Source organism: Lacerta agilis, chromosome 12 (genome assembly GCF_009819535.1).
Source record: "Lacerta agilis isolate rLacAgi1 chromosome 12, rLacAgi1.pri, whole genome shotgun sequence".
Classification (NCBI taxonomy): Eukaryota; Metazoa; Chordata; class Lepidosauria; order Squamata; family Lacertidae; genus Lacerta; species Lacerta agilis.
Window position 1 is genome coordinate 34,626,490 of NC_046323.1, and position 24,195 is coordinate 34,650,684.

The 24,195-nt window shown below is 42.8% G+C and overlaps 1 protein-coding gene across 3 annotated transcripts in view; it reads left to right on the plus strand.

Moving 5' to 3' along the window:
- PLXDC2 (plexin domain containing 2) overlaps positions 1–24,195 on the plus strand; it is a 232,312-nt gene that overhangs the window by 47,009 nt on the left and 161,108 nt on the right. The window contains exon 1 of one of the 3 annotated variants that reach the window (XM_033164882.1): positions 5,070–5,103. The exons of the other annotated variants lie outside the window; for them this stretch is intronic. Within the exon in view, the coding sequence (XP_033020773.1) occupies positions 5,085–5,103 (19 nt within the window). The 5' untranslated portion in view covers positions 5,070–5,084. Of the gene's footprint in view, positions 1–5,069; positions 5,104–24,195 lie in introns of those variants that run through there. 3 annotated transcript variants of the gene reach the window in all.

Genomic DNA, 24,195 nt, shown 5'->3' on the forward strand with positions numbered 1-24,195 from the left:
TGGGCGAATTCAGTTCAGATGACTATCATATCTACTACTGCGGGCAGGAATCCCGTAAAAGAAATGGAGTGGCCCTCATAGTCAACAAAAGAGTGGCGAAAGCTGTACTGGGATGCAATTTCAAAAATGATAGATTGATCTCGATACGAATCCAAGGCAGTCCTTTTAACATCACAGTAATCCAAGTTTATGCACCAACTTCCAGTGCTGAAGAAACTGAAATTGACCAATTCTATGAAGACTTACAACACCTTATAGAAATGACACCAAAGAAGGATGTTCTTCTCATTATAGGGGATTGGAATGCTAAAGTAGGGAGTCAAGAGATAAAAGGAACAACTGGCAAGTTTGGCCTTGGAGTTCAAAACGAAGCAGGGCAAAGGCTAATAGAGTTCTGTCAGGAGAACAAGCTGGTCATCACAAACACTCTTTTCCAACAACACAAGAGACGACTCTACACATGGACATCACCAGATGGGCGACATCGAAATCAGATTGATTATATTCTCTGCAGCCAAAGATGGAGAAGCTCTATACACTCAGCAAAAACAAGACCTGGAGCTGACTGTGGCTCTGATCATCAGCTTCTTATAGCAAAATTCCAGCTTAAACTGAAGAAAGTAGGAAAAACCACTGGGCCAGTAAGATACAATCTAAATCAAATTCCTTATGAATACACAGTTGAAGTGAAAAACAGGTTTAAGGACTTAGATTTGGTGGATAGAGTGCCTGAAGAACTGTGGATGGAGGCTCGTAACATTATACAGGAGGCAGCAATGAAAACCATCCCAATGAAAAAGAAATGCAAGAAAGCAAAGTGGCTGTCCAATGAGGCCTTAAAAATAGCGGGGGAAAGAAGGCAAGCAAAATGCGAGGGAGATAGTGAAAGATACAGGAAATTGAATGCAGATTTCCAAAGAATAGCAAGGAGAGACAAGAGGGCCTTTCTAAACGAGCAATGCAAAGAAATAGAGGAAAATAACAGAATGGGGAAAACCAGAGATCTGTTCAAGAAAATTGGAGATATGAAAGGAACATTTCGTACAAAGATTACCACAATTAAGGACAAAAGTGGAAAGGACCTAACAGAAGCAGAAGACATCAAGAAGAGGTGGCAAGATTACACAGAGGAACTATACCAGAAAGCTATAGAGGTCTCATACACCCCAGGTAGTGTGGTTGCTGACCTTGAGCCAGACATCCTGGAGAGTGAAGTCAAATGGGCCTTAGAAAGCCTTGCTAACAACAAGGCCAGTGGAAGTGATGATATTCCAGCTGAACTATTTAAAATCCTAAAAGATGATGCTGTTAAGGTGCTACACTCAATATGCCAACAAGTTTGGAAAACTCAGCAGTGGCCAGAGGATTGGAGAAGATCAGTTTACATCCCAATCCCAAAGAAGGGCAGTGCCAAAGAATGCTCTAACTACCGCACAATTGCACTCATTTCACACGCTAGCAAGGTTATGCTTAAAATTCTACAAGGCAGGCTTAAGCAGTACGTGGACCGAGAACTCCCAGAAGTGCAAGCTGGATTTTGAAGGGGCAGAGGAACCAGAGACCAAATTGCAAACATGCGCTGGATTATGGAGAAAGCTAGAGAGTTCCAGAAAAACATCTACTTCTGCTTCATTGACTACGCAAAAGCATTTGACTGTGTCGACCACAGCAAACTATGGAAAGTTCTTAAAGAAATGGGAGTGCCTGATCACCTCATCCGTCTCCTGAGAAATCTGTATGTGGGACAAGAAGCTACAGTTAGAACTGGATATGGAATAACTGATTGGTTCAAAATTGGGAAAGGAGTACGACAAGGCTGTATATTGTCTCCCTGCTTATTTAACTTATATGCAGAATTCATCATGCGAAAGGCTGGGCTGGATGAATCCCAAACCGGAATTAAGATTGCCGGAAAAAATATCAACAACCTCAGATATGCTGATGATACAACCTTGATGGCAGAAAGTGAGGAGGAATTGAAGAACCTTTTAATGAGGGTGAAAGAGGAAAGCGCAAAATATGGTCTCAAGCTCAACATCAAAAAAACTAAGATCATGGCCACTGGTCCCATCACCTCCTGGCAAATAGAAGGGGAAGAAATGGAGGCAGTGAGAGATTTCACTTTCTTGGGTTCCATGATCACTGCAGATGGTGACAGCAGTCACGAAATTAGAAGACGCCTGCTTCTTGGGAGAAAAGCAATGACAAACCTAGACAGCATCTTAAAAAGCAAAGACATCACCTTGCCAACAAAGGTCCGTATAGTTAAAGCTATGGTTTTCCCAGTAGTAATGTACGGAAGTGAGAGCTGGACCATCAAGAAGGCTGATCGCCGAAGAATTGATGCTTTTGAATTATGGTGCTGGAGGAGACTCTTGAGAGTCCCATGGACTGCAAGAAGATCAAACCTATCCATTCTCAAGGAAATCGGCCCTGAGTGCTCACTAGAAGGACAGATCCTGAAGTTGAGGCTCCAGTACTTTGGCCACCTCATGAGAAGAGAAGACTCCCTGGAAAAGACCCTGATGTTGGGAAAGATGGAGGGCACAAGGAGAAGGGGACGACAAAGGATGAGATGGTTGGACAGTGTTCTCGAAGCTACTAACATGAGTTTGGCCAAACTGCGGGAGGCAGTGAAGGATAGGCGTGCCTGGCGTACTCTGGTCCATGGGGTCACGAAGAGTCGGACACGACTGAACGACTGAACAACAACAACAAAGTAGACCCACTGAAATTAATGATCAGGACTAAATTAGGCTGGTTAATTTCAGTGTGTCCACTGAAACTTTGTTGAATACCACCCTTGAAGTTAACTTGCTCTTGATTTTTTCCCCTGTCTGTATATTTTACCTCATATTTGCCTGTTTTGTCCTGGCCAGACAGAAAATACTGGAATTTGGGGGATCTTCTTGAAGCCTTGTTGTTATTGATTCCCCTCGCCCCTCCCCCTTGCTCCTCCAAATAGGAAAAAGAGAGAAAAACATTTCTCTTTAAAACGCTTGAGATAAAAGATGGCTTTGGGAAGCACCGTCTGTCGTGCAGTTTGTGCTAGCTGAGGGAAGTGACCATTTATCACAGTAAAATGGCATTGCTTTGCAGACTGCAGATGGGGGCCTGTTAGGGCATCAGGGGTCAGGTTAGGTACAATCAGTGGCTCAGCTTTTTAAGAGTATCTATTTATGTCTTAGATTTATTTATTTTTTGCATTTTCACATTTGAACTCTGTGCTTTCAAAAAAGGAAGTATTGTTCAAAAAAGAGAGAGTAAATAATAAAGAAGGGAAGTGCCAGCATTCACTTTACCCTTCTGGGTTTATCTTGGGTCTACCTTAGGTCAGACAATTTATTTTAGAAGTTGCAAGCTGTTGATAGGCTAGTAATCATCTTGTCCTTTTAAACATTTATCTCGTCCAGTAGGTGTTCACATAATGATAGGTAGCTGCAGAAGTGGCTGGGGAAACATTTCCTCCTGGTAGGTCTCCACCATTTTTGGAGCCTTAAGAAAAGGCTGTAAAAATAAATCAATGCAGAAATACGCACTCTTGTATACCAGTAACGCTGACCTTTCATAGCTATGGATAATACTGTGGCCTTAGACGAGAATTCACCTCCGTAGCCATCTCCTATTATTTCACCTGCACAGTGGCATAAAATGGGCTAGGTGCCTGGAAGTAACACACTGCTTGTCCGATTTCTTTCCCTCGCTCTTAAAAAATAAAATTAAAGATGGAGAGCAGTGAACTTGCAGAGGTGAAATGGAGTTGGGAGAGAAGCAGGTACAACAGAGGACTTTTGAAGTGTGGAGCAAAAAACAAAACAAAACCCAGCAACAACAGGAAACAACTCAAGTATTAGACAGTTGTTTTGCAGAGTGAGAGAGTAGAGGATTTAATAGAGAATGCTTTCATGATAGAGTAAACTGCAGGCACTGAAGAAGAGTATGCAGTTCTCATGGAAATTGCATGCACACAGAGGGCTAGCATATAGTAGGGCGTGTGGGTCATCGTCTAGTTAAGGAGGGTTGAGGTAGGGAGATCAGTGCAAAGGCGATCTTGCCCTGTGTGGGGCCAGAGAGTTGGGCCAGTTTCCCTCTGACAATTGCAAGACTCTGGTCTAGCCAAACAGGGCATGTGCCATTTTGGGACTATAAGAACTTCTGAGGCAGAAGAAGTTGTGAGAGGAATGAGGCAGCATTAGTTCAACCTGCCCCGCGTTGTTTTCATGTTTAATTGCTTAATTACCATTTACCGTACATTCTACAGGCAAAGCTCTTGCATCACTCTCTGTACGTGGCAAGTTCTGCCAGGGCTGCACTGTGCCTTTTCCCAGACTAAGCAAAATTCATTAATGTGTCCACCCAAGTAAATAAAATGATCTTTTGTACCGTTTGTTGTTTTGGCTCCGCTCGTAGTTTTCTCCATTGTTTGGTGACCTTTGTGAAGTCAACAGCTTTGCAAATGGGGAGAGGAAAGAGAGGCAGATGATGGATTGGGTTTAATGCGATGCTGTGGGTGCCAAATACGCTTTAAAAAAAAAAAAAAGTATTGGAAAATGATACCAATCAATCCAATGTTTAGCAGAGAATAGTAGATTTCCATTTTTCAAGCCCGAGTCCTTGATTTGCTGGTTATTGATCTCTGCTGGCTACTGGAGCATACTCCTTGGCACTTACCGTATTAACAAGCAATTGAACTGCCAGGTTTTCGTGAAGAGCAGCTTTAACACTTTGCTGGGGTTTAAGAAATTGTGTAGCCATTTATTAAAACTATTATTGGTGAGTCAGCCTGAATCCTTTGTATAGGAACAGTTAATTATGTGCACGTCGTGGTGTCATTTATGCTTATATCCAGTCTCTCAAATGACTTTGGCATACCAACTGATTTTTATTTTTTGGCCCTTGCCTTGTTAGGATATCAGGAGTAGATTGGTCTGCCTGTTTCCATCTGCCATTTTTATGGATTACTGCAAATGAATGACAACCTCCAACACATCAGCTGCCATGATTTTTCCTGTGTCTTGGTGGTCCTAAGAACGAATGCACATGTTCCTGTTCCCAGCAAGACTCCAAATTGAAGTTTGGCTGTGATGAGTAAAGAAAATGAGAGCGAGTGAGAAGTTAGTTTAAAAAAAAGAAGAAGAAGTTGTTGCCAACTAGTTTGGGTGAGGCTTGTTAGCAGTGGTGAATCTTGCGTTTTATTCTTTTGGCTCTGATTGCCTCAAGTTGTGGCATGCCAAGTGCACTAAGCCACTGAACAAAATGGAAACTAGTCTTATTGAACAGAAATGTCTTCTTTGGCTACAAGCTCTGGGATTATTGCTGGCTATACTAACCAAGCAGAGTCCCTCTTTGGCAAGATTTCCTCTTCCCAAACATTAGAGGGCAACTGGAACATTAGAGGAAAGCCATTGCCCCCTGAAGAAAAAACATCAATGAGATCGGGAAAAAATATTTCACTCAAGTTGGGCAGGGCCCATCCACAGCCTGTTATCCAAGGTTTTCCTTCAACAAAGAGCAATGCAGTTGTACATGTAAACTTAGGAACATGCCTTACATCGCATCAGACCATGACTTCATCTAGCTCAGAATTGTTTATATTGACTTGCAGCAGCTCTCTAGGAGTTTGGACAGGGTCCTCTCACAAACCTACCTGGAGATTGAAACCAGGGCTTTCAAAGGAGACACTCTCCCCCTCAGCCACAGCTCATAGAAAAATGCAACACTTGAGTTCTCCCATTTCTTGCTCACCTGGTGGTGGTGTCTGAATGGTGAGCTATAGCATGGAATAGTCTCCAGTCCAGGCATATGCAAACTCGGCCGTCCAGATGTTTTGGGACTACAACTCCCATCATCCCCAGCTAACAGGACCAGTGGCCAGGGATGATGGGAGTTGTAGTCCCAAAACATCTGGACAGCCGAGTTTGCCTATGCCTGCTCTACTCCTCTCTCCAGCAGTGGGTAGCATCTCGTGTGCCCCAATATTTTGCCTCATCACAGCTGAGAGCTGAGGTCTGGGAACAGTCCCATTCCAAAGGGCACATCTCACATGCCCACGTTAGAAGTGATGTTTGGAAAGCCCCCTTCCAACACTATCCTTTCTGATCTGGGTTGAGTGTGGTTGAAAGAAGACAGGAGGATGGGCATGCATCACAAGAGGGACACTACATTTATTCACTATATGTTTATCCTTGTCTTTGCGTGTCGAGGTCCCCAAACCACCCCTCAAGTAAAACACACTTCACACCAGATATAAGTTTAAGGTTTTTGGCATTAATTTGGCCACAACTTTATTGAATACAAAATAAGTGAGTGGTTGCTTAGGCATTGGTTAAGACTATCTGTCCCTCTGGGGACAGAACTGACATCCACCCGCCTGTGGAGTCAGTATAGGGGAAAATGCTTTGGGGAGAGAATGTGCGCCCGTTCTCCCCAAATGCTCCCAGGGGCTCTTGCGTGGGCCCTGTCCCCCGACCGGGGGAAACGGACAAGCATGGTGAACCCCTGGATTCCTTCAACGAAATTCCCCTTGCAGCAGCAGCCTTGAAGGGGCAACCACAGCCAACCTGCCCCTTCGCAGCATAGGAGGGGCAACCACAGCCAACTCTGCCCCTCCCAAACCAATTTATAACCAATGCCTAACCGCCAACCTTACAAGTTGTGACTAATTGCTACGCAGTAGGCGAAAACCAAGTGGCACCAGCCAATCAGCCAAATGGAAAAAAAATTCCTACCAGGCCCCAGCTACAACACAGACGACCCCATGACAGGCATAGCAAGGTCAATGCAGAGGCCTAATAACAGGGCGGGAGGGCGGGCGATCCAATGCACGAAGCCAGGAGGGCTCCGACGCTGAATGCAGGGTCATTTATAGGCTCTGGACTGTCCATCAACAAGTTGCAACATATGAATCTCCCCAATGACAGCCAGAGCCCAATCACAGTAGTGGCCATCCATACAAACCCGCCCAGCAGCAGAGGGGTGTCTTGCTAGCCCCCACCGCAACACGTGCTCTCCATGAAGGAGAACACGCTTTCTCATACTGATCTCAGGGTGGCAGCCATGATCTCCCCTATTTTATCCTCGCAGCAACCCTGCAATACAGGTAGGTTTTGAGAGAGAGACAGAAACAGAGAGATAAGCTAGTTAGTTGCCATTGGTTCACCAATATTAAAACATTTGTATTCTTTTGGTGGCACTGATGGTGCCATCCAGTAGTATCTTGTGACCAGGCAGTAGAATACTGATTATGGAAATTCATGTAAATATGAATGTTTTAAAGGCAGAGTGACTGCTCCAGTTATATTTGTACAAGGTTTAATATAATTTGAAAGCGTGGTTAATGTGGAAACATTGTGTTTGTTTTGCGTATAGAACGCAGCTGCGATCGTGTTGCACTTAGTTCTAATAAATAATGCTTGCATTCATGGAGTCACCGAAATGACAAGACGTCTTCTCGCCTTTGCTGTTTCCACCGCTTGAGGTTTGGCTGGTCTGCCCATCGTAGTGAATGCTGTAGTTGAAGCTTGGTTCGTTCCTGTGGTATTGGAAGACTTGGGTCTGTTTTTATCCACTAACAGGTTTTGTGCTGACCTTCATCACTGTGAAACGCAGTAATAATCCAGCTTTTGATGTGACTGACAAACACAATCATATCTCGCCAGTCATGCTTTTTTGATAGGCTTTCATAGAGTTTGGTGTGGAGGATTTACTTTTGCTGTATAGCCTGTAGAAGCTTTTGCTATGACAAGCATGATGCCCAGGTGGTTGTGTGATTTAAAATAATAAGAATCATAAAATCACATTATCCTTAATCCTTGTGCTGTTCTGTATATATAAGGATTATGATTTTTTTTTCTGGGGTGGGAGGCATGCACAAAAGTATTCGGTATTGTTAAAACCCAATGCAGCTATAACAAGTAAATGCATTTATAAGCCAGAACAATCAATTCACTTCAGTCGCCAGTGCACGCTTGATATTCCCAGCATGAGAGCAAAGGGAAACGGAGCTGCATTTTCCATTTTCAGCTCTCTCTTTCTATACGTACATTTTGTTAAAAAAAAAAAAAAAAAAAGCTTTAGCAGGGCTTATTGTGATGACTGGTAATATGCCAGTGAAAATTTGCAGCTATTGTATCTTTTTTTCTGTTGTGGCTCAGTTTTGGTTTATACAGCTTCAGCGTCACTGGTTTTCTGAATGGACGGCATGTTTCATGGAAGAGCATCACTGTACACACAACCTCAGCCCAAATTATAGTTTAGAATTCATAAATACAGCACAATTGGCCCAGGGTCAGCATGGAGTGAATGGATGAAAATTAAAACATGGTCCAAGCATTCCTACCTTACATTGATGGGGCAGGATCTGTTGGCACAGCAACTGCCTCATCATCTGCCTAGCTGTCTTACTGTGGGAGGTGATGGGCAGCCTTTTAAAAAAAGAAAGAAAGAAAAGAATAGGAGAGCCACTGTAGATTTGTCTATCAACAGTCAGCACCTGGCAAGTAAACTGAGTAAGAATGCAGGTTAGCTTGGTCACAGTCTTCCCTACTGTACTGCATTTTTCATACAGGTAATATATATTATTCATAAACCTATAAATACCTAGACTTTTATTTTATAAAATTTTATGAATACCTATCCCTCTCTCTCTCTCTCTCTCTCTCTCTCTCTCTCTCTCTTTTAGTGAAGCATGGAGTTGTTCCCAACACCATCAAACTCAGAGCAGACCCATGAAATTAATGAACATACCTCACTTGGGTCTTTTCATTTCAATGGATGTACTCCTAGTAGAGTTTCGTTGAGTGCAGCCCATTTCCCTGGTTTCGGTGCCATCTAACTAGCCACCCTAGATGGATCAGGATTATTGTTTCTATGCAGTTGCTAACTTGCAAACCAGGAACACTTGTCCGATGCTGAATCTGGCTCACAAAGTTATAGCTTTGTATATCACCGCTTGAAGTCTAGCTATTTTCTGGTAATGTTCTGCCTCCTTGAAAATAGCCTTTTACTGGCACCTGACATTTTCCTCAGGGTGAATTGTGTGCTGTCTTTAATTGAAAGACACATGTTATTCAATACGTTCACGGTTAATTCTGGGATGGAGGTGTGAGCCGGGTCCTGCTTTTGTTGGTGTCAGTATTTGACTTATTTAATCATGGACTTCAGCAGGAACATGAATAAACATTAAATGTTTGTGAGAGCTGGAACAAGCTGTCAGGCTGCAATCAGGGAAGAGCACAGGAAGGCTGTAAAGCTAATAGAGATTTACCTCTGGCTGCTTAGCTCTGAGGACGACACAGACTATATTCGCTGGAATGCCACATCTAAATTACATACAGGTATTAACATAATTGGAAAATGTGATGGGCATTGTGACAAACCACCTAGGTTTGCCAATCTGATCTGAGGGAACATTCTTCCCTAACTCCAAATACGAGGACATGGAAAAAGAACAGAAGCCACAGATACTTTCCAAACAAAAGCTTAATATGTCTAGAGTATTAACCTATATTCATTGTGTTTATTTTTCCATTTATGGATTTTAAGATAGAATACTCAAATCCTCCCTTTTCAAGCATTTGTAACCCCCCCTCTTTCCACTTCCTCCCCCTCCCAAAATGAAGCAAGAGATACTCCTAACATTAGTCCTGCACTATAGGTTTACCCCCTTAATTTAAAAGTGTGTATGCACTCCCCACAGCGCATTTGGAAGCAGCTCTCTCTGTCGTCAGGCTGATTCAAATAGGTTGACATCCCTACATTGTCCCGGGCCATGGCTAGGAAGAAAAAATCAAGAAGGGAAGGATTGGCAGAGTACACTTCTGGCTACATCTCATTACGCCATGTTGAATCCATCTCTGCTATATTCTCTGCCTTTCAGGAGGGTCTTTGCAGGGACTATACTGGGGAAGGAAGCTGGAGAAACCCAGTAAATGTGTGGTATATGGAAATTTGTACCCTGGCCTATTTTGATGGCTCACACAGAATCATCCATGAAGTTCATGGGCCTCAGTTGTTATCTTTTTATGGGGCTGCACATGTGGCCACAATCATGGAATTGTGGGTGCCCTTTTAATCACAAAACCTATTGTTGGCAACTCCCTGTGATTCTTGAGCCCAAATATTCCTGCAGGTGATCTCATGGAAGCTGCAAAAGGTACAGACTGGGCCAGGATCCCTCAGAACTGGGCAGACCAATTGTTTTAAAGGTTTGCCTGCCATGCATAATTTCACCTGTGCAAATTATAAATTGATGGTGCACACCGTTCAAAACTCCTATTGTTCTAGGTGCATTATGCGACAGGGAATTTCATTAGCGCGAGCTGTTTCTGAGCTCTGGGTGCAGTACTGTGCCTAAGATTTCAGATTAAAACTGCAGAGTGGAAGGAAAGGAGGACCTTTTTCTGCCTCCCCACTTCCAGCCACTCTCTGAAGACTGAAGAAGAGATCCTCTTAAGAATATTAGAGGGTGGGGTGGGCAGGGGAAGCATGGCTTCTTCTTTTTTGCAATCTTCAGATGAGGTCTAGACCGTGTGAAAAATTAATTTAAGATTTTAGCTGCAGTTCATTCATTTTCAGCTTTGTATTCTTGTTATGAAAAAGTGTGCCTAGACATTCCATTGTTGTGCCTATAACCTAGGTTTAAGGTGCCATTTAACTCCTGGCTTTCATATCTCAGTTTCTAACACTGGTAATGCAGTTACTGAGTGAGTTGTGTACATGTTTGTACATGCACACAGATAGTATAACACTGATACAACTGTCTACCAGTGCTGAGTTCTGTTCTGTAGCTATACATTATTTCAAAAAAATGGAAAATCACCTTTAATTCTATTAACCTGATGTCTGACTTTGACCTTATAGGTACAAAAGCTTCTTTTTTAAAAAAAAAAAAAAAAAATTACACTAGCCAAGGAAATGTGTGTAACCTAATTAGCTACATGGATTCTTTAATGACTGGTCTCAACCTCTCTTTCTCCAGAAGCTGTTTCATGGCTGTTGTTTTTTGACAGTGAAAGGGAGGCAGGAGAAACGGTACTGCTGGTTGTTTTTTTTTTGGAGAGCAAGTTCAGCTGTCTTGTACAGACTCTTCAGAATGTTTTGATTGCTGGGCTGATGAGGTCATCAAGTGTTTATATGCTTTTGCTCTGTTTGGAGCGTAAAGGCTGTCAATTGCCGTTCTTGCCTCGGAGCTATAGCGCTTCCTTTTAGATAATGCACAGCGAAGCTTTGTAGATAAAAGCTAAGGCATTGAACATGGCATGCACATCTGTCTGAAGGTAGCTTAGTAACAGATGGGAAGTACTAGAAACAAAGGACTCGAGAATGTGTGTTGATAAATTAAGGTAGCCAACATGGTACCCTCCAGATGATGCTGGCCTACAACCCCCATCAGCCCCAGCCAGCTTGGCCAATCATGAGGGATGATGGGAGCCTTTAGCCTTTAGTGTGGTGTAGTGGTTAAGAGCGGTAGACTCGTAATCTGGGGAACCGGGTTCGCGCCTCCGCTCCTCCACATGCAGCTGCTGGGTGACCTTGGGCTAGTCACACTTCTTTGAAGTCTCTCAGCCCCACTCACCTCACAGAGTGTTTGTTGTGGGGGAGGAAGGGAAAGGAGAATGTTAGCCACTTTTAGACTCCTTCGGGTAGTGAAAAGCGGGATATCAAATCCAAACTCTTCTTCTTCTTCTGACAATGTACTCTGGAGGGCTCCACATTGGCTACCCCTGAACTGAGGGATCATTTGAGACTTACTTGTATACAGTGTTATGCATTTGTGATCCAAGAGCTGTCTCCCTTATTGGTTTTCCCCCTGCTTGAAGAGTACTAATTATCCTTGGATTTGTGCTATTCTGAAGGCAGCAACAAGGTCATAAGAGGACAGAGTTCTGTGTCCATGTGGCCTGTCCTGCCTAATGTCTTCTGGTGCTGTGGAGGACGCTGTCCTGCTGCCAGTGCTGTAGTTGCCAGTCTGGTTGGCTTCAGTAGATGGAATGAGTCTGTGTGGCATCTTGCTTTTGATGGCAAGCGGCAAGATGTCTTGAACCAGCCCTGTGTGTCTTCTACAGTTCTTTAGTATGTGCTAGATCAGGCTTCCTCAACTTCAGCCCTCCAGATGTTTTTGGCCTACAACTCCCATGATCCCTAGCTAGCAGGACCAGTGGTCAGGGATGATGGGAATTGTAGTCTCAAAACATCTGGAGGGTCCTAGGTTGAGGAAGCCTGTGCTAGATAGTGGGAATAGAGTTGAGTTTTAAGTTAATCATTTTTATGCTGACCTAGCAAAAACCCAAGTCCATAAACATATGTGTTCTATCAGATATTAACAAGACATGGTCCATCGTGGGATACATACAGGGAAAGAACCCATGTAATAAAATGAGATAGCAACTGTAAAAGTATTAGCAAAGTAGGGAAGACCAAAGTATGAAAGGGTGAACAAAACAGTGTCAACAATGTACTATGTTGCTATAGGTGAAAGAGCAGTGCAGATCCTGTTGGCTAGTCCTTAATACTTAGGAAATTGAGTTTCAGCACAATTCTGTGCATTCCTCTAATGTTAGAATTGACAAGCTTCACTGGAAAATCTGTTGTGTGACCCACCTTGGATCAGACCGTGACCCACCAGTTGAAGACCAGTGGTCTACTGCAACCTGCTACACAGAATAACAGGCTGCAGCAGACAGAAAGGGAAATTGGCAAAAATTTCATCTCAGAAGTGCTTTAGACATACTAATGTTCTCTTTGAACCCCAGCCATATTAATAACTTTTGTAAAGATGAACTAGATATAAAAGTAGCACAGTGCCGTAGTTCGGGTTTCATTATCAGGACATCACTTCTGCGGCAGTCTCAGTCTCCTTTTCTGTGCCAAGTTTATAATCCTTTCCATTTTAATCCTTGGCTTTTTTTCCCATTCAGCCTGCTTCTTGCTATCAAATGTTGCTGGACTTAGTCAGAACAAAGCACACTTGAACAGTTCCAGACAAGTTTGCTCAGCACCCATCATCATCTGTCCCTCGTTACACTCAAATCTCTTCCTGGGTTTTGTATGCTGGCAAACATCGCTGTTTTATCTTTTTTGTTGAAGGTTTGTGTTGATTCTGTTTTCAAAAGTAAATGTACGAGGGAGGGAGGGAAAACTAGGTAAAGAAAAAGGAGCGCAGAAAAAGAGGAGATGCTTCAAAAAGAGTGGTGGCTAGGAAACATGTGGACAACATTTTAAAAACTAAATTGCCAGTTGCACAAATGTCTAGCGCTGCTTAATGTCCCAATCCAATCAAGAAGGATCACTGCTTTGTTACCCTACATGGATTTGTTTTGAGCTATTTATTCAGCTAACCTCCGGCAGCTGAAGAGTTAAAGCACTCCTTTAGCTGCTACACCATTTCTTGTCTGTATGAGCACCTGTGGTAAAAATCGCAAAGGGCGTTCTCATACATCATGTCAGAACAGAGTTCCGAGCCTATTGGGAAGCAAGAGGGAATTGGCTGGATCTTTCAACAATTCAATAAATTGGACAAATAGTCTGATCCAGTTTGGGGCATCTTCCTGTGTTCTTAAATACAAATTTTTCTGTGGCGTATTTTTGATGGAAAATATGTCCTTTGTCTTTGTGTGATAAGATTTCCTAAAACTATATATATTTAATGCACCTTCTGAAAAGCCAGTTTGCTAAGAGACTGTGCCTTTTCACTGGTAGAGCTACAGTGAATTTGGGAAAAATAATTATTAGATCTGTTTCCAGAGTTCTTTCAAGGGAGTGCTCTGCTTGACAACAGGCTTCAATGCTAATGGTGCTAATGTTGCCTGCCTAAAATGATTTTAAACACACAGTTTTGCATGTAGATGCTTGTTAAAACAAGAATGTGGACTTCTGACAGCAATTATCTCAACCATCCAGCCGCATCAGCAGCCTAATGTAAAAACCCCTTCAAATCAGGCAGGTCCAACCAGGGAAGTGACAGCAGTTCTGAAAGCTAATAAATTATTTAAAGAATAAAGCAATTAACAAATTGTACTAATTTGAGGGAATCCAATTAAAGAGGATTCTGGGGGGTTTTCTTGCACCAAACGCTCCTGCATTTTCACTAAAAGCATAAATTAAATGTTAAAAAATACGATTGACTAAACATATAAATAGTAATTCTTGAGCTGAGGGGTAGTGAGATTTGGAGAGCCTTCCCACAACTCCACAGTTTCAATCCCGCCTTCTTAATGTTGGTATGGGGAACCTGTAGCCCTACAGTTGTTGCTAAAATGCAACTCCCATCACCTCTAACTATTGGCCATTCTGCCAGGGGCTGATGGGAATTGAAATATAATATTTGAAGGGAACTCTGCCACACTCTACATGCGTGCACATAGTAACTTCATAAATTGGAATTGGCTTAATGAAGTATCATTATGCAGCTGATTTTTTTTCCCTTTAAAAGCTTCTCTTGTCTCCATCCTTTCAGCTGTAGTGATAAAGTTGCTATCAAGCTTGGTCTGTAAATTTTGAATGTTCTTTTTAGGCTGAAATCCTAAACACTTACAAGCGAGTCAGCTCCTCTGAGCACAGAGGGACTTACTTCTGCATCAGCTTTCAATATAAATGCGATTGTGCCTTTTGTATTTAGGTTTGATGGGGCCCTAAGCTACTGAAGGTAATGGGGCCCTTTATATATCCAGCTGTCCTTTGCCAGCAACAAATTGTCGCTGTTTTTTGTGTTGAATATATGCTATATGGTAATTTATGGACCTAATGGGTATCTAAAGGCATTTTTTTTTATCTTATATTTTAGAAATGTGCACCCAGTTTTTTTCCCCTTTTAATTTTTTGGGGGGACCCCCCAAGAGAGTGGGGCCCTAAGCTATAGCTTGTTTAGCTTATACATAAATCCAGCACTGATTAGAATGTATGGAGTCACTACAGCAAACTTCATTATTCATTCATTCATTCAACTTATACACCACCCTATACCTGGAGGTCTCAGGGCGGTTTACAACAAGACTACAACATATAAAATCAAACCAAAAGCAATAACCCAATAAACCCCACTCCCAAAAAAGCCACATTCTAAAAAGGTGTTGGATGTCAATAATATCGACCAAAGGTGTTATGTATTGAAGTTCTCACCCTAGGCCACTAGGGGTGTGTGTATATAGTTCATTCTGCTGCAGTTTTCACTCAGGTCCGCATATGCAAATGAAGGATTGTAAACTGACGTTCAGGTATTGGGTAACTGCAGAAAGTTGTTACTGTTGCTTTGTAGCTGAGTTCTATATAAGCCCCCCTTCATGGATCACTGCCTTGTCGTGGCGAAGGGGCTTGAATTACTCAGGCAAGCTATGGACAGGTCAAGATGGACAGGTCATAGCGGAGAGTTTGGACCAAACGTGATCCACCTGGAGAAGGAACTGGCAAGCCGCTCCAGTATCCCTGCCAAGAAAACTCCATGGACAAAGACAACAGGCATATAAAAGATATGACGCTGGAAGATGAGCCCCTCAGGTCGGAAGGCGTCCAACTTGCTACTGGGGAAGAGCGGAGGACAAGTACAAGTAGATCCAGAGCTGATGAAGCGGCTGGGCCAAAGCCGAAAGGACGCTCAGTTGCGGATATGCCTGGAAGCGAAAGGAAAGTCCAATGCTGTAAAGAAAAGTATTGCATAGGAACCTGGAATGTAAGAACCATGAACATTGGTAAGCTGGATGTGGTCAAAAATGAGATGGCAAGAATAAACATTGACATCCTAGGCATCAGTGAACTAAAATGGACAGGAATGGGCGAATTCAGTTCGGATGACTATCATATCTACTACTGTGGGCAGGAATCCCGTAAAAGAAATGGAGTGGCCCTCATAGTCAACAAAAGAGTGGCGAAAGCTGTACTGGGATGCAACTTCAAAAATGATAGAATGATCTCGATACGAATCCAAGGCAGTCCTTTTAACATCACAGTAATCCAAGTTTATGCACCAACTACCAGTGCTGAAGAAACCGAAATTGATCAATTCTATGAAGACTTACAACACCTTATAGAAATGACACCAAAGAAGGATGTTCTTCTCATTATAGGGGATTGGAATGCTAAAGTAGGAAGTCAAGAGATAAAAGGAACAACTGGCAAGTTTGGCCTTGGAGATCAAAATGAAGCAGGGCAAAGGCTAATAGAGTTCTGTCAAGAGAACAAGCTGGTCATCACAAACACTCTTTTCCAACAACACAAGAGACGACTCTACACATGGACATCACCAGATGGGCAACATCGAAATCAGATTGATTATATTCTCTGCAGCCAAAGATGGAGAAGCTCTATACACTCAGCAAAAACAAGACCTGGAGCTGACTGTGGCTCAGATCATCAGCTTCTTATAGCAAAATTCCAGCTTAAACTGAAGAAAGTAGGAAAAACCACTGGGCCAGTAAGATTCAATCTAAATCAAATTCCTTATGAATACACAGTTGAAGTGAAGAACAGGTTCAAGGATTTAGATTTGGTGGATAGAGTACCTGAAGAACTGTGGATGGAGGCTCGTAACATTATACAGGAGACAGCAACGAAAACTATCCCAATGAAAAAGAAATGCAAGAAAGCAAAGTGGCTGACCAATGAGGCCTTACAAATAGCGGGGGAGAGAAGACAAGCAAAATGCGAAGGAGATCGTGAAAGATACAGGAAATTGAATGCAGATTTCCAAAGAATAGCAAGGAGAGACAAGAGGGCCTTTCTAAACGAGCAATGCAAAGAAATAGAGGAAAATAACAGAATGGGAAAAACCAGAGATTTATTCAAGAAAATTGGAGATATGAAAGGAACATTTCGTACAAAGATTACCACAATTAAGGACAAAAGTGGAAAGGACCTAACAGAAGCAGAAGACATCAAGAAGAGGTGGCAAGAATACACAGAGGAATTATACCAGAAAGATATGGAGGTCTCATACACCCCAGGAAATGTGGTTGCTGACCTTGAGCCAGACATCCTGGAGAGTGAAGTCAAATGGGCCTTAGAAAGCCTTGCTAACAACAAGGCCAGTGGAAGTGATGATATTCCAGCTGAACTATTTAAAATTTTAAAAGAGGATGCTGTTAAGGTGCTGCACTCAATATGCCAGCAAGTTTGGAAAACTCAGCAGTGGCCAGAGGATTGGAGAAGATCAGTCTACATCCCAATCCCAAAGAAGGGCAGTGCCAAAGAATGCTCCAACTACCGCACAATTGCACTCATTTCACACGCTAGCAAGGTTATGCTTAAAATTCTACAAGGCAGGCTTAAGCAGTATGTGGACCGAGAACTCCCAGAAGTGCAAGCTGGATTTCGAAGGGGCAGAGGAACCAGAGACCAAATTGCAAACATGCGCTGGATTATGGAGAAAGCCAGAGAGTTCCAGAAAAACATCTACTTCTGCTTCATTGATTATGCAAAAGCATTTGACTGTGTCGACCACAGCAAACTATGGCAAGTTCTTAAAGAAATGGGAGTGCCGGATCACCTCATTTGCCTCCTGAGAAATCTCTATGTGGGACAAGAAGCTACAGTTAGAACTGGATATGGAACAACTGATTGGTTCAAAATTGGGAAAGGAGTACGACAAGGCTGTATATTGTCTCCCTGCTTATTTAACTTATATGCAGAATACATCATGCGAAAGGCTGGACTAGATGAATCCCCAACTGGAATTAAGATTGCCGGAAAAAATATCAACAACCTCAGATATGCTGATGATACTACCTTGATGGCAGAAAGTGAGGAAGAATTGAAGAACCTTTTAATGAGGGTGAAAGAAGAGAGCGCAAAATATGGTCTGAAGCTCAACATCAAAAAAACTAAGATCATGGCCACTGGTCCCATCACCTCCTGGCAAATAGAAGGGGAAGAAATGGAGGCAGTGAGAGATTTCACTTTCTTGGGTTCCATGATCACTGCAGATGGTGACAGCAGTCACGAAATCAGAAGACGCCTGCTTCTTGGGAGAAAAGCAATGACAAACCTAGACAGCATCTTAAAAAGCAAAGACATCACCTTGCCGACAAAAGTCCGTATAGTTAAAGCTATGGTTTTCCCAGTAGTAATGTACGGAAGTGAGAGCTGGACCATAAAGAAGGCTGATCGCCGTAGAATTGATGCTTTTGAATTATGGTGCTGGAGGAGACTCTTGAGAGTCCCGTGGACTGCAAGAAGATCAAACCTATCCATTCTCAAAGAAATCAGCCCTGAGTACTCACTAGAAGGACAGATCCTGAAGTTGAGGCTCCAGTACTTTGGCCACCTCATGAGAAGAGAAGAATCCCTAGAAAAGACCCTGATGTTGGGAAAGATGGAGGGCACAAGGAGAAGGGGACGACAGAGGATGAGATGGTTGGACAGTGTTCTTGAAGCTACTAACATGAGTTTGGCCAAACTGCGAGAGGCAGTGAAGGATAGGTGTGCCTGGCGTGCTCTGGTCCATGGGGTCACGAAGAGTCGGACACGACTGAACGACTGAACAACAACAACAAAATATAAGCCAGTGTTTTTCAACCACTGTTCCGGTGTGCCGGATGTTGCCTGGTGTGCCGTGGGAAAAATTGAAAAATTACTTTATATATAGTCAATATAGGCACAGAGTTAATTTTTTTAACATTTTCTAATGGTGGTGTGCCTCGTGATTTTTTTCATGAAACAAGTGTACCTTTGCCCAAAAAAGGTTGAAAAACACTGATATAAGCAGGCTGCTGAGCCCTTCAGCTCAGTTCTGTTCCAGCCTGAGAATAAACAAGAGCTGTTTGGAAATCACTGTGTCGTATGCTGTGTCCACCCACGACTTAACAAAAGGCCTGGTTAAAAAGGTACACATGTTATGAAAGGGGTGATAGAAAGCTACTCCAAAGTTGCACAGTCCTGAGTCCTTTGAAAGATATCAGAAAGGCATCAGGTTTAGTTTATCTTAGAGGGCTCAAAATATTTGGCAACTTCATAGTTTTGCAACATAAATATATCTGAAGTTGTTTCTCCAGAGGGAATGTTGGCATCTGAAATAGTTAAGCTGGGGGTAGCCTGTGCAGAAGTGTGGAGTCAGCCCTCAGCACTGTTGCAACGCAGAGAAGAGCAATGTAAGAGCTGCCTTCTGAGGCCTAGAGTGCAATTATTTAACATTCCACTGATGGGTAATTTAATGGTTTTATGACCAAGTTGTAAACCTCTTTGATATAGTGGAATAGGTGAATTGGGCCATTTTGGGGTGGGTGGAATAGTCTAGAATTGAGTAAGACTATGTAAGAATCCATGCCTTGCTCATGCTTAGGTGAAGAAAAGTATTTTGGGGGGTGGGGTGGGGTGGAATTTTTTACATAGGTGGTATGTTTTATTAGCTTAAAAGGTTTTTGTGGGGTGGGATTTTTACTGTTTCCCCCCAAACGTTGCCATTGTTGGGATTTCCATGGCAAACTAATATACAGTATCTCATTGTTCAGACACAGTGTACTGTTCTCATAAACCCCCTTGTGAGAAACTCTCTTAGTTTTTCATATATAACCAGGCTTGGGAAGACAACTGGTGCAGAAGTATTTGGTATTCTTCCCTTTCTGGTATGGGAAGTGGAGTGCGAGGATAGATACACTTGCTGGAGGAAAGCAGAGGCTGGGGTAGGTCTTTGATCAGGATAGGGATTTTGGAAGTAAAAGGGAGATGGTAAAAATGCCATGGTGAGCTCCTTCTGTGTCATTCAATTCGAGGACTGTTGGGTCCGGGAGCAGAAACTGCTAATGTGCCAGCAGTTTAGAATCCACTGAACTATAAGGGCAAAATACCATGGCTTCTCCTGGTTGGAAGCTGCACCCCAATTGAGAATTAAGCTCTTGTTTGTCTTTATACTACATGGTTATATGCCCATGTTTATTGTAAAAGTTAGGGGGACTTGAGTGGGGTTTTCTAGTCTGCCTGTGGGAAACAGCACAAGAGCAACTCTCCCCTCCCATGGTTCCTAGTGCCTGGTATTTGGAAGCCTTGCTACCTCCAGCTGTGGAGGTAGAGCACCAGTAGTCATTGATAGCCTTCTCCACCACAACACATTTTTATTGCATAGATTAGTCTTCATGAGGAAGGAGGTTTTCATATTCCTCATTTTCCTTTTACCTGTTAATTTGCTTTGTGAGGACTATACAACTAGCAGTGGCATTTTATTGTCTGCAGCAATGTATTGACAGTAAATTGTATTTTAGGTATGGCAGAAGTGATTTTCTATTTAACAGCAGTCCTGGCAGATGAATTCTTTTTTCCCCCCTTTGATGCTGCTTCTGTAGATGTAATGAGCAGCTATTACCAAAGACTGGCTAAATTAAGCAATTGCATTCAAGGTTTAAGGTTATGAAAAATAAAAGCTATGTTTCGAGGGGCTTCTCAGTACCCATTATATGCCATAATAGGACTTGCTTTGGTTGTATTTTATTACTGAATAATATTCTTGTTGTCAAGGTATGCATAGCTATTCCCAGTTAAAAAACCACAACATTGGAAGGCATAAAAAATTTAATATTAGGGCCTGATCTAAATGTTTGGTGGCAAATATGGGTAAGAGAACCAAGATTTTTGGAGAAGAAGAAGAAGAATTTGGATTTGATATCCTGCTTTATCACTACCCGAAGGAGTCTAAAAGTGGCTAACATTCTCCTTTCCCTTCCTCCCCCACAACAAACACTCTGAGGTGAGTGGGGCTGAGAGACTTCAAAGAAGTGTGACTAGCCCAAGGTCACCCAGCAGCTGCATGTGGAGGAGCGGAGGCGCGAACCCGGTTCCCCAGATTACGAGTCTACCGCTCTTAACCACTACACCACACTGGCTCTCCGAGAACCTGCTCTGTGTGTGTATGTGTTCATGTGTTCAACCTTTAGCCCTCTTGCGACATCCTCCCTCTAGCGTTTCCCTGTTACTTTCTGACCCAAAGCATAGGACGTCTCGTATGGGTCTGGCTGAATAGGAAATCAGCTTAGAGAAAAATGGAAGCGTTAATCAAATTCCTAGCTGGCCCTTCTCCTCTCTAAATATCCCACTTACACTGTGTGCAGTAAAACACGTACTGACTGTCTGGCCAGGGCTCTGTGCCCTGTGTTGGGCACTAAACACAGGTGGCAGGGAAGCTTACCCTTGTAGACTTCCCTTGATCACACAGGGCTCCAGGATTCAGAGAAACCTATACATGCAGATGTGTAAGTAGACATGTATAGGATTGCTCTGTCCATCTCCATGAACAATGCATAGTGTTGATGCAGGTGTACCTTCCAGATACACCTTTATGAACCCAATGGATGACCTTCTGCCAGGGTCACTTCATGTGGTTATTAGCCACACATGAGGCTAGTCCTGAACAACAGCATGTTGCACGCTGCTTTCTCTAGAGCAAGGGTTGGGAATCTCAGACCCAGAGAGAAATGTGCCTCTCCAAGCCTGTCTGGCTCTCCTTAGGCCACACCCCAGGGCCCTACTCTGTGCCCCACACCAGTCATTTTGCCTTACTGGAATGTGTCCTTGAACTGTAATAATGTCCCTTGCTTGCCCAGATAAAGGGATGTGGGTGAGTGCAGATGTCTCTGGCTTTTGCATGACTGGTGTGCAGCCTATTGTACAAAGATAAGAATCAATATCCATTGATCTGTCTGTTTTTCACTCTGCCTCCTTCAATGCCACCACTGGCATGCAGATCCCTGGAAGAATGTGGTGGGGGGGGGGAGGTTCCAAACCTCTACGCAACAGAAATCAGAACCCTCCCCTCTCCAAAATTAAAAGTTTGCTCAAAAAATGCACATCTGAAAAAGGTCTTGGGTCTATGTTCTATATATATATTCCAAGACAGAGGGAGGGGGAATCTTGTAAAATGAGCATTCTATTTTCAACCTGTTTGCTACTTCCTATTTAGTAATGTACTTATATGTCCCAAATAAAACTATAAGAACCTGCATACATTTACTGAAAGCCCCAAGAGCATAAATTGAGTAAAATTAGAAGCTTGTGTGCTCTTGCATTCATATCGTTTCAAAACACTTCGAGTGGTGGACCACAGGTGGTACATCAGGATATACAGTTTGACAAAAGTTGCTATGGGAAAAGTTGCCCAGTACATCACAATGACTGACTCTTATCTGCAGGAATATAAATTGCCTATAGCAGTCAGGCTGATATAAAAATATGTTTTTGTTATGAACCAATTGCAAGTTTGCAATTTGCCCCCCACCTTTTCGCAATGTTATCTTGCCGAAGCACATGCCATTTTCTTTTAAAAGTTATGAAAGGGATGCTTGAGATTTCAGCCTTTTAGAAACTGTAATACATATATTAAAATAACGGGAGAACACTGGCGTGTTCTGTTTTGGAGTCTGTCATTTCCTTCAACTTGTGCCTTTGTTGGTCATTCTCCCTCCCAAAAAAGTAACAGTAATTTATTAAGCTCGTATACTTTCAGTTGGAACTGATGTATTGTTTTTACTGCTTGATGTGGAGGCAGTAACCATGGATGACAAGGATTGCATTTTCCCCAACCTCCAACCCTTTTCTCTTCACTCAAAGAACAGTTGCTTCCTTTCCTTTGCTCTGCATGGCTGAATACAGGTCATGGTGAAATGCTCCGTTCTTTTTATTAGTCTTTTCTGACAGGCCGTAGTACTATGGGGCGGGTAGGGACAGTTCCTACTATTCTCTATAACTCTCTGGCACCTCAGCCCTAAACCTCAGAATGTCTACTTAAGAGTGCCAGAATTTAGATAACCATTCTGAAGCAGTGGGTAAGGATTGGGGTGACAGTAGTTTGTCCTTCCTTTCCTTCTATTACACTTTTTTCTAGAAAAAGAGGTGCCAGAAGTCACCATGAACGCCTCCCTTGTTCCCATAGAATGGCAATGGCGCCCATCTGAGAGGTGCAGGAACTGAGTTCCAGTGAGTTCCGAATGGAAAAAAAAGCCCTGACAATTATGCATAATTTCTTCAGCGTGTTTTCTGTTCCTTGACTCTTTTTGTTTCTTTTTTATTATTTGTCTTAGAATGCCGTGGCATGAAAAACCAGAATTTCTTGCCTGCTTGAAATTCCTGGGAAGTGGGATTGATTGTTAATCCACTCTGGAACCGTGGCTCAGTCAGTACTTTTAACAAACCACAGTTCCCCAGGTTCTCTGGGGGAAACCGTGGCTATTTAAAGTGGTACGGAACTGCTTGTAGTATAGTACAGATGGGCCCCTTTGTCACAGGTATATTTCTATTTAAAATATAGTAGTTATTTCCAGATTTGTATTTATACATAGAAATTAGCATATGCAAATTCTATGCTAATATGTATCTCCAGTTGTCTTCTCTTTGCTGATACATTTTTCCTTTGATGATGCCTAAGTGGTCTTCCTGGGAAGATGGTGATTAGAGAGGGGTGAGTAGGGAGACTAAATCTGCTGCAGCAATTAGTTGTGGATGTTGGACATTTTGTGAGTCTTTACACAAGAGGAATGATGCCCGCCTCTTTATTTCCTGTCTCTTTCTGCAACATTTCCTTGGAAAAATGGAAGTATCAGCCTCCCTTTTGTGGAATTTCCTCCCATTCCAAATAAGCCTGGAGAGGACCATTGTGAGTTTCAGGTACCACTTAAAGACCCATTTATTTACACAGGCCTTTGCATAATTTATTGCTGTCTTAATCTGCTGTGATGTATTTAGGTTGCATTCGGACAGCACAACATGTGCAATGATGTCTGCTGTTGTGTTACACCACAGCCACTGGTGTGAATTAAATTTAGCATGACATAGAGGTCATAGACCATATAGTTAAAGCTATGGTTTTCCCAGTAGTGATGTATGGAAGTGAGAGCTGGACCATAAAGAAGACTGGTCGCCGAAGAATTGATGCTTTTGAATTATGATGCTGGAGGAGACTTTTGAGAGTCCCATGGACTGCAAAAAGATCAAACCTATCCATTCTGAAGGAAATCAGCACTGAGTGCTCACTGGAAGGGCAGATCCTGAAGTTGAGGCTCCAGTACTTTGGCCACCTCATGAGAAGAGAAGACTCCCTGGAAAAGACCCTGATGTTGGGAAAGATGGAGGGCACAAGGAGAAGGGGACGACAGAGGAGGAGATGGTTGGACAGTGTTCTCGAAGCTACTAACATGAGTTTGGCCAAACTGCGGGAGGCAGTGCTCTGGTCCATGGGGTCACGAAGAGTTGGACACGACTGAACGACTGAACAACAACAACAAAAGA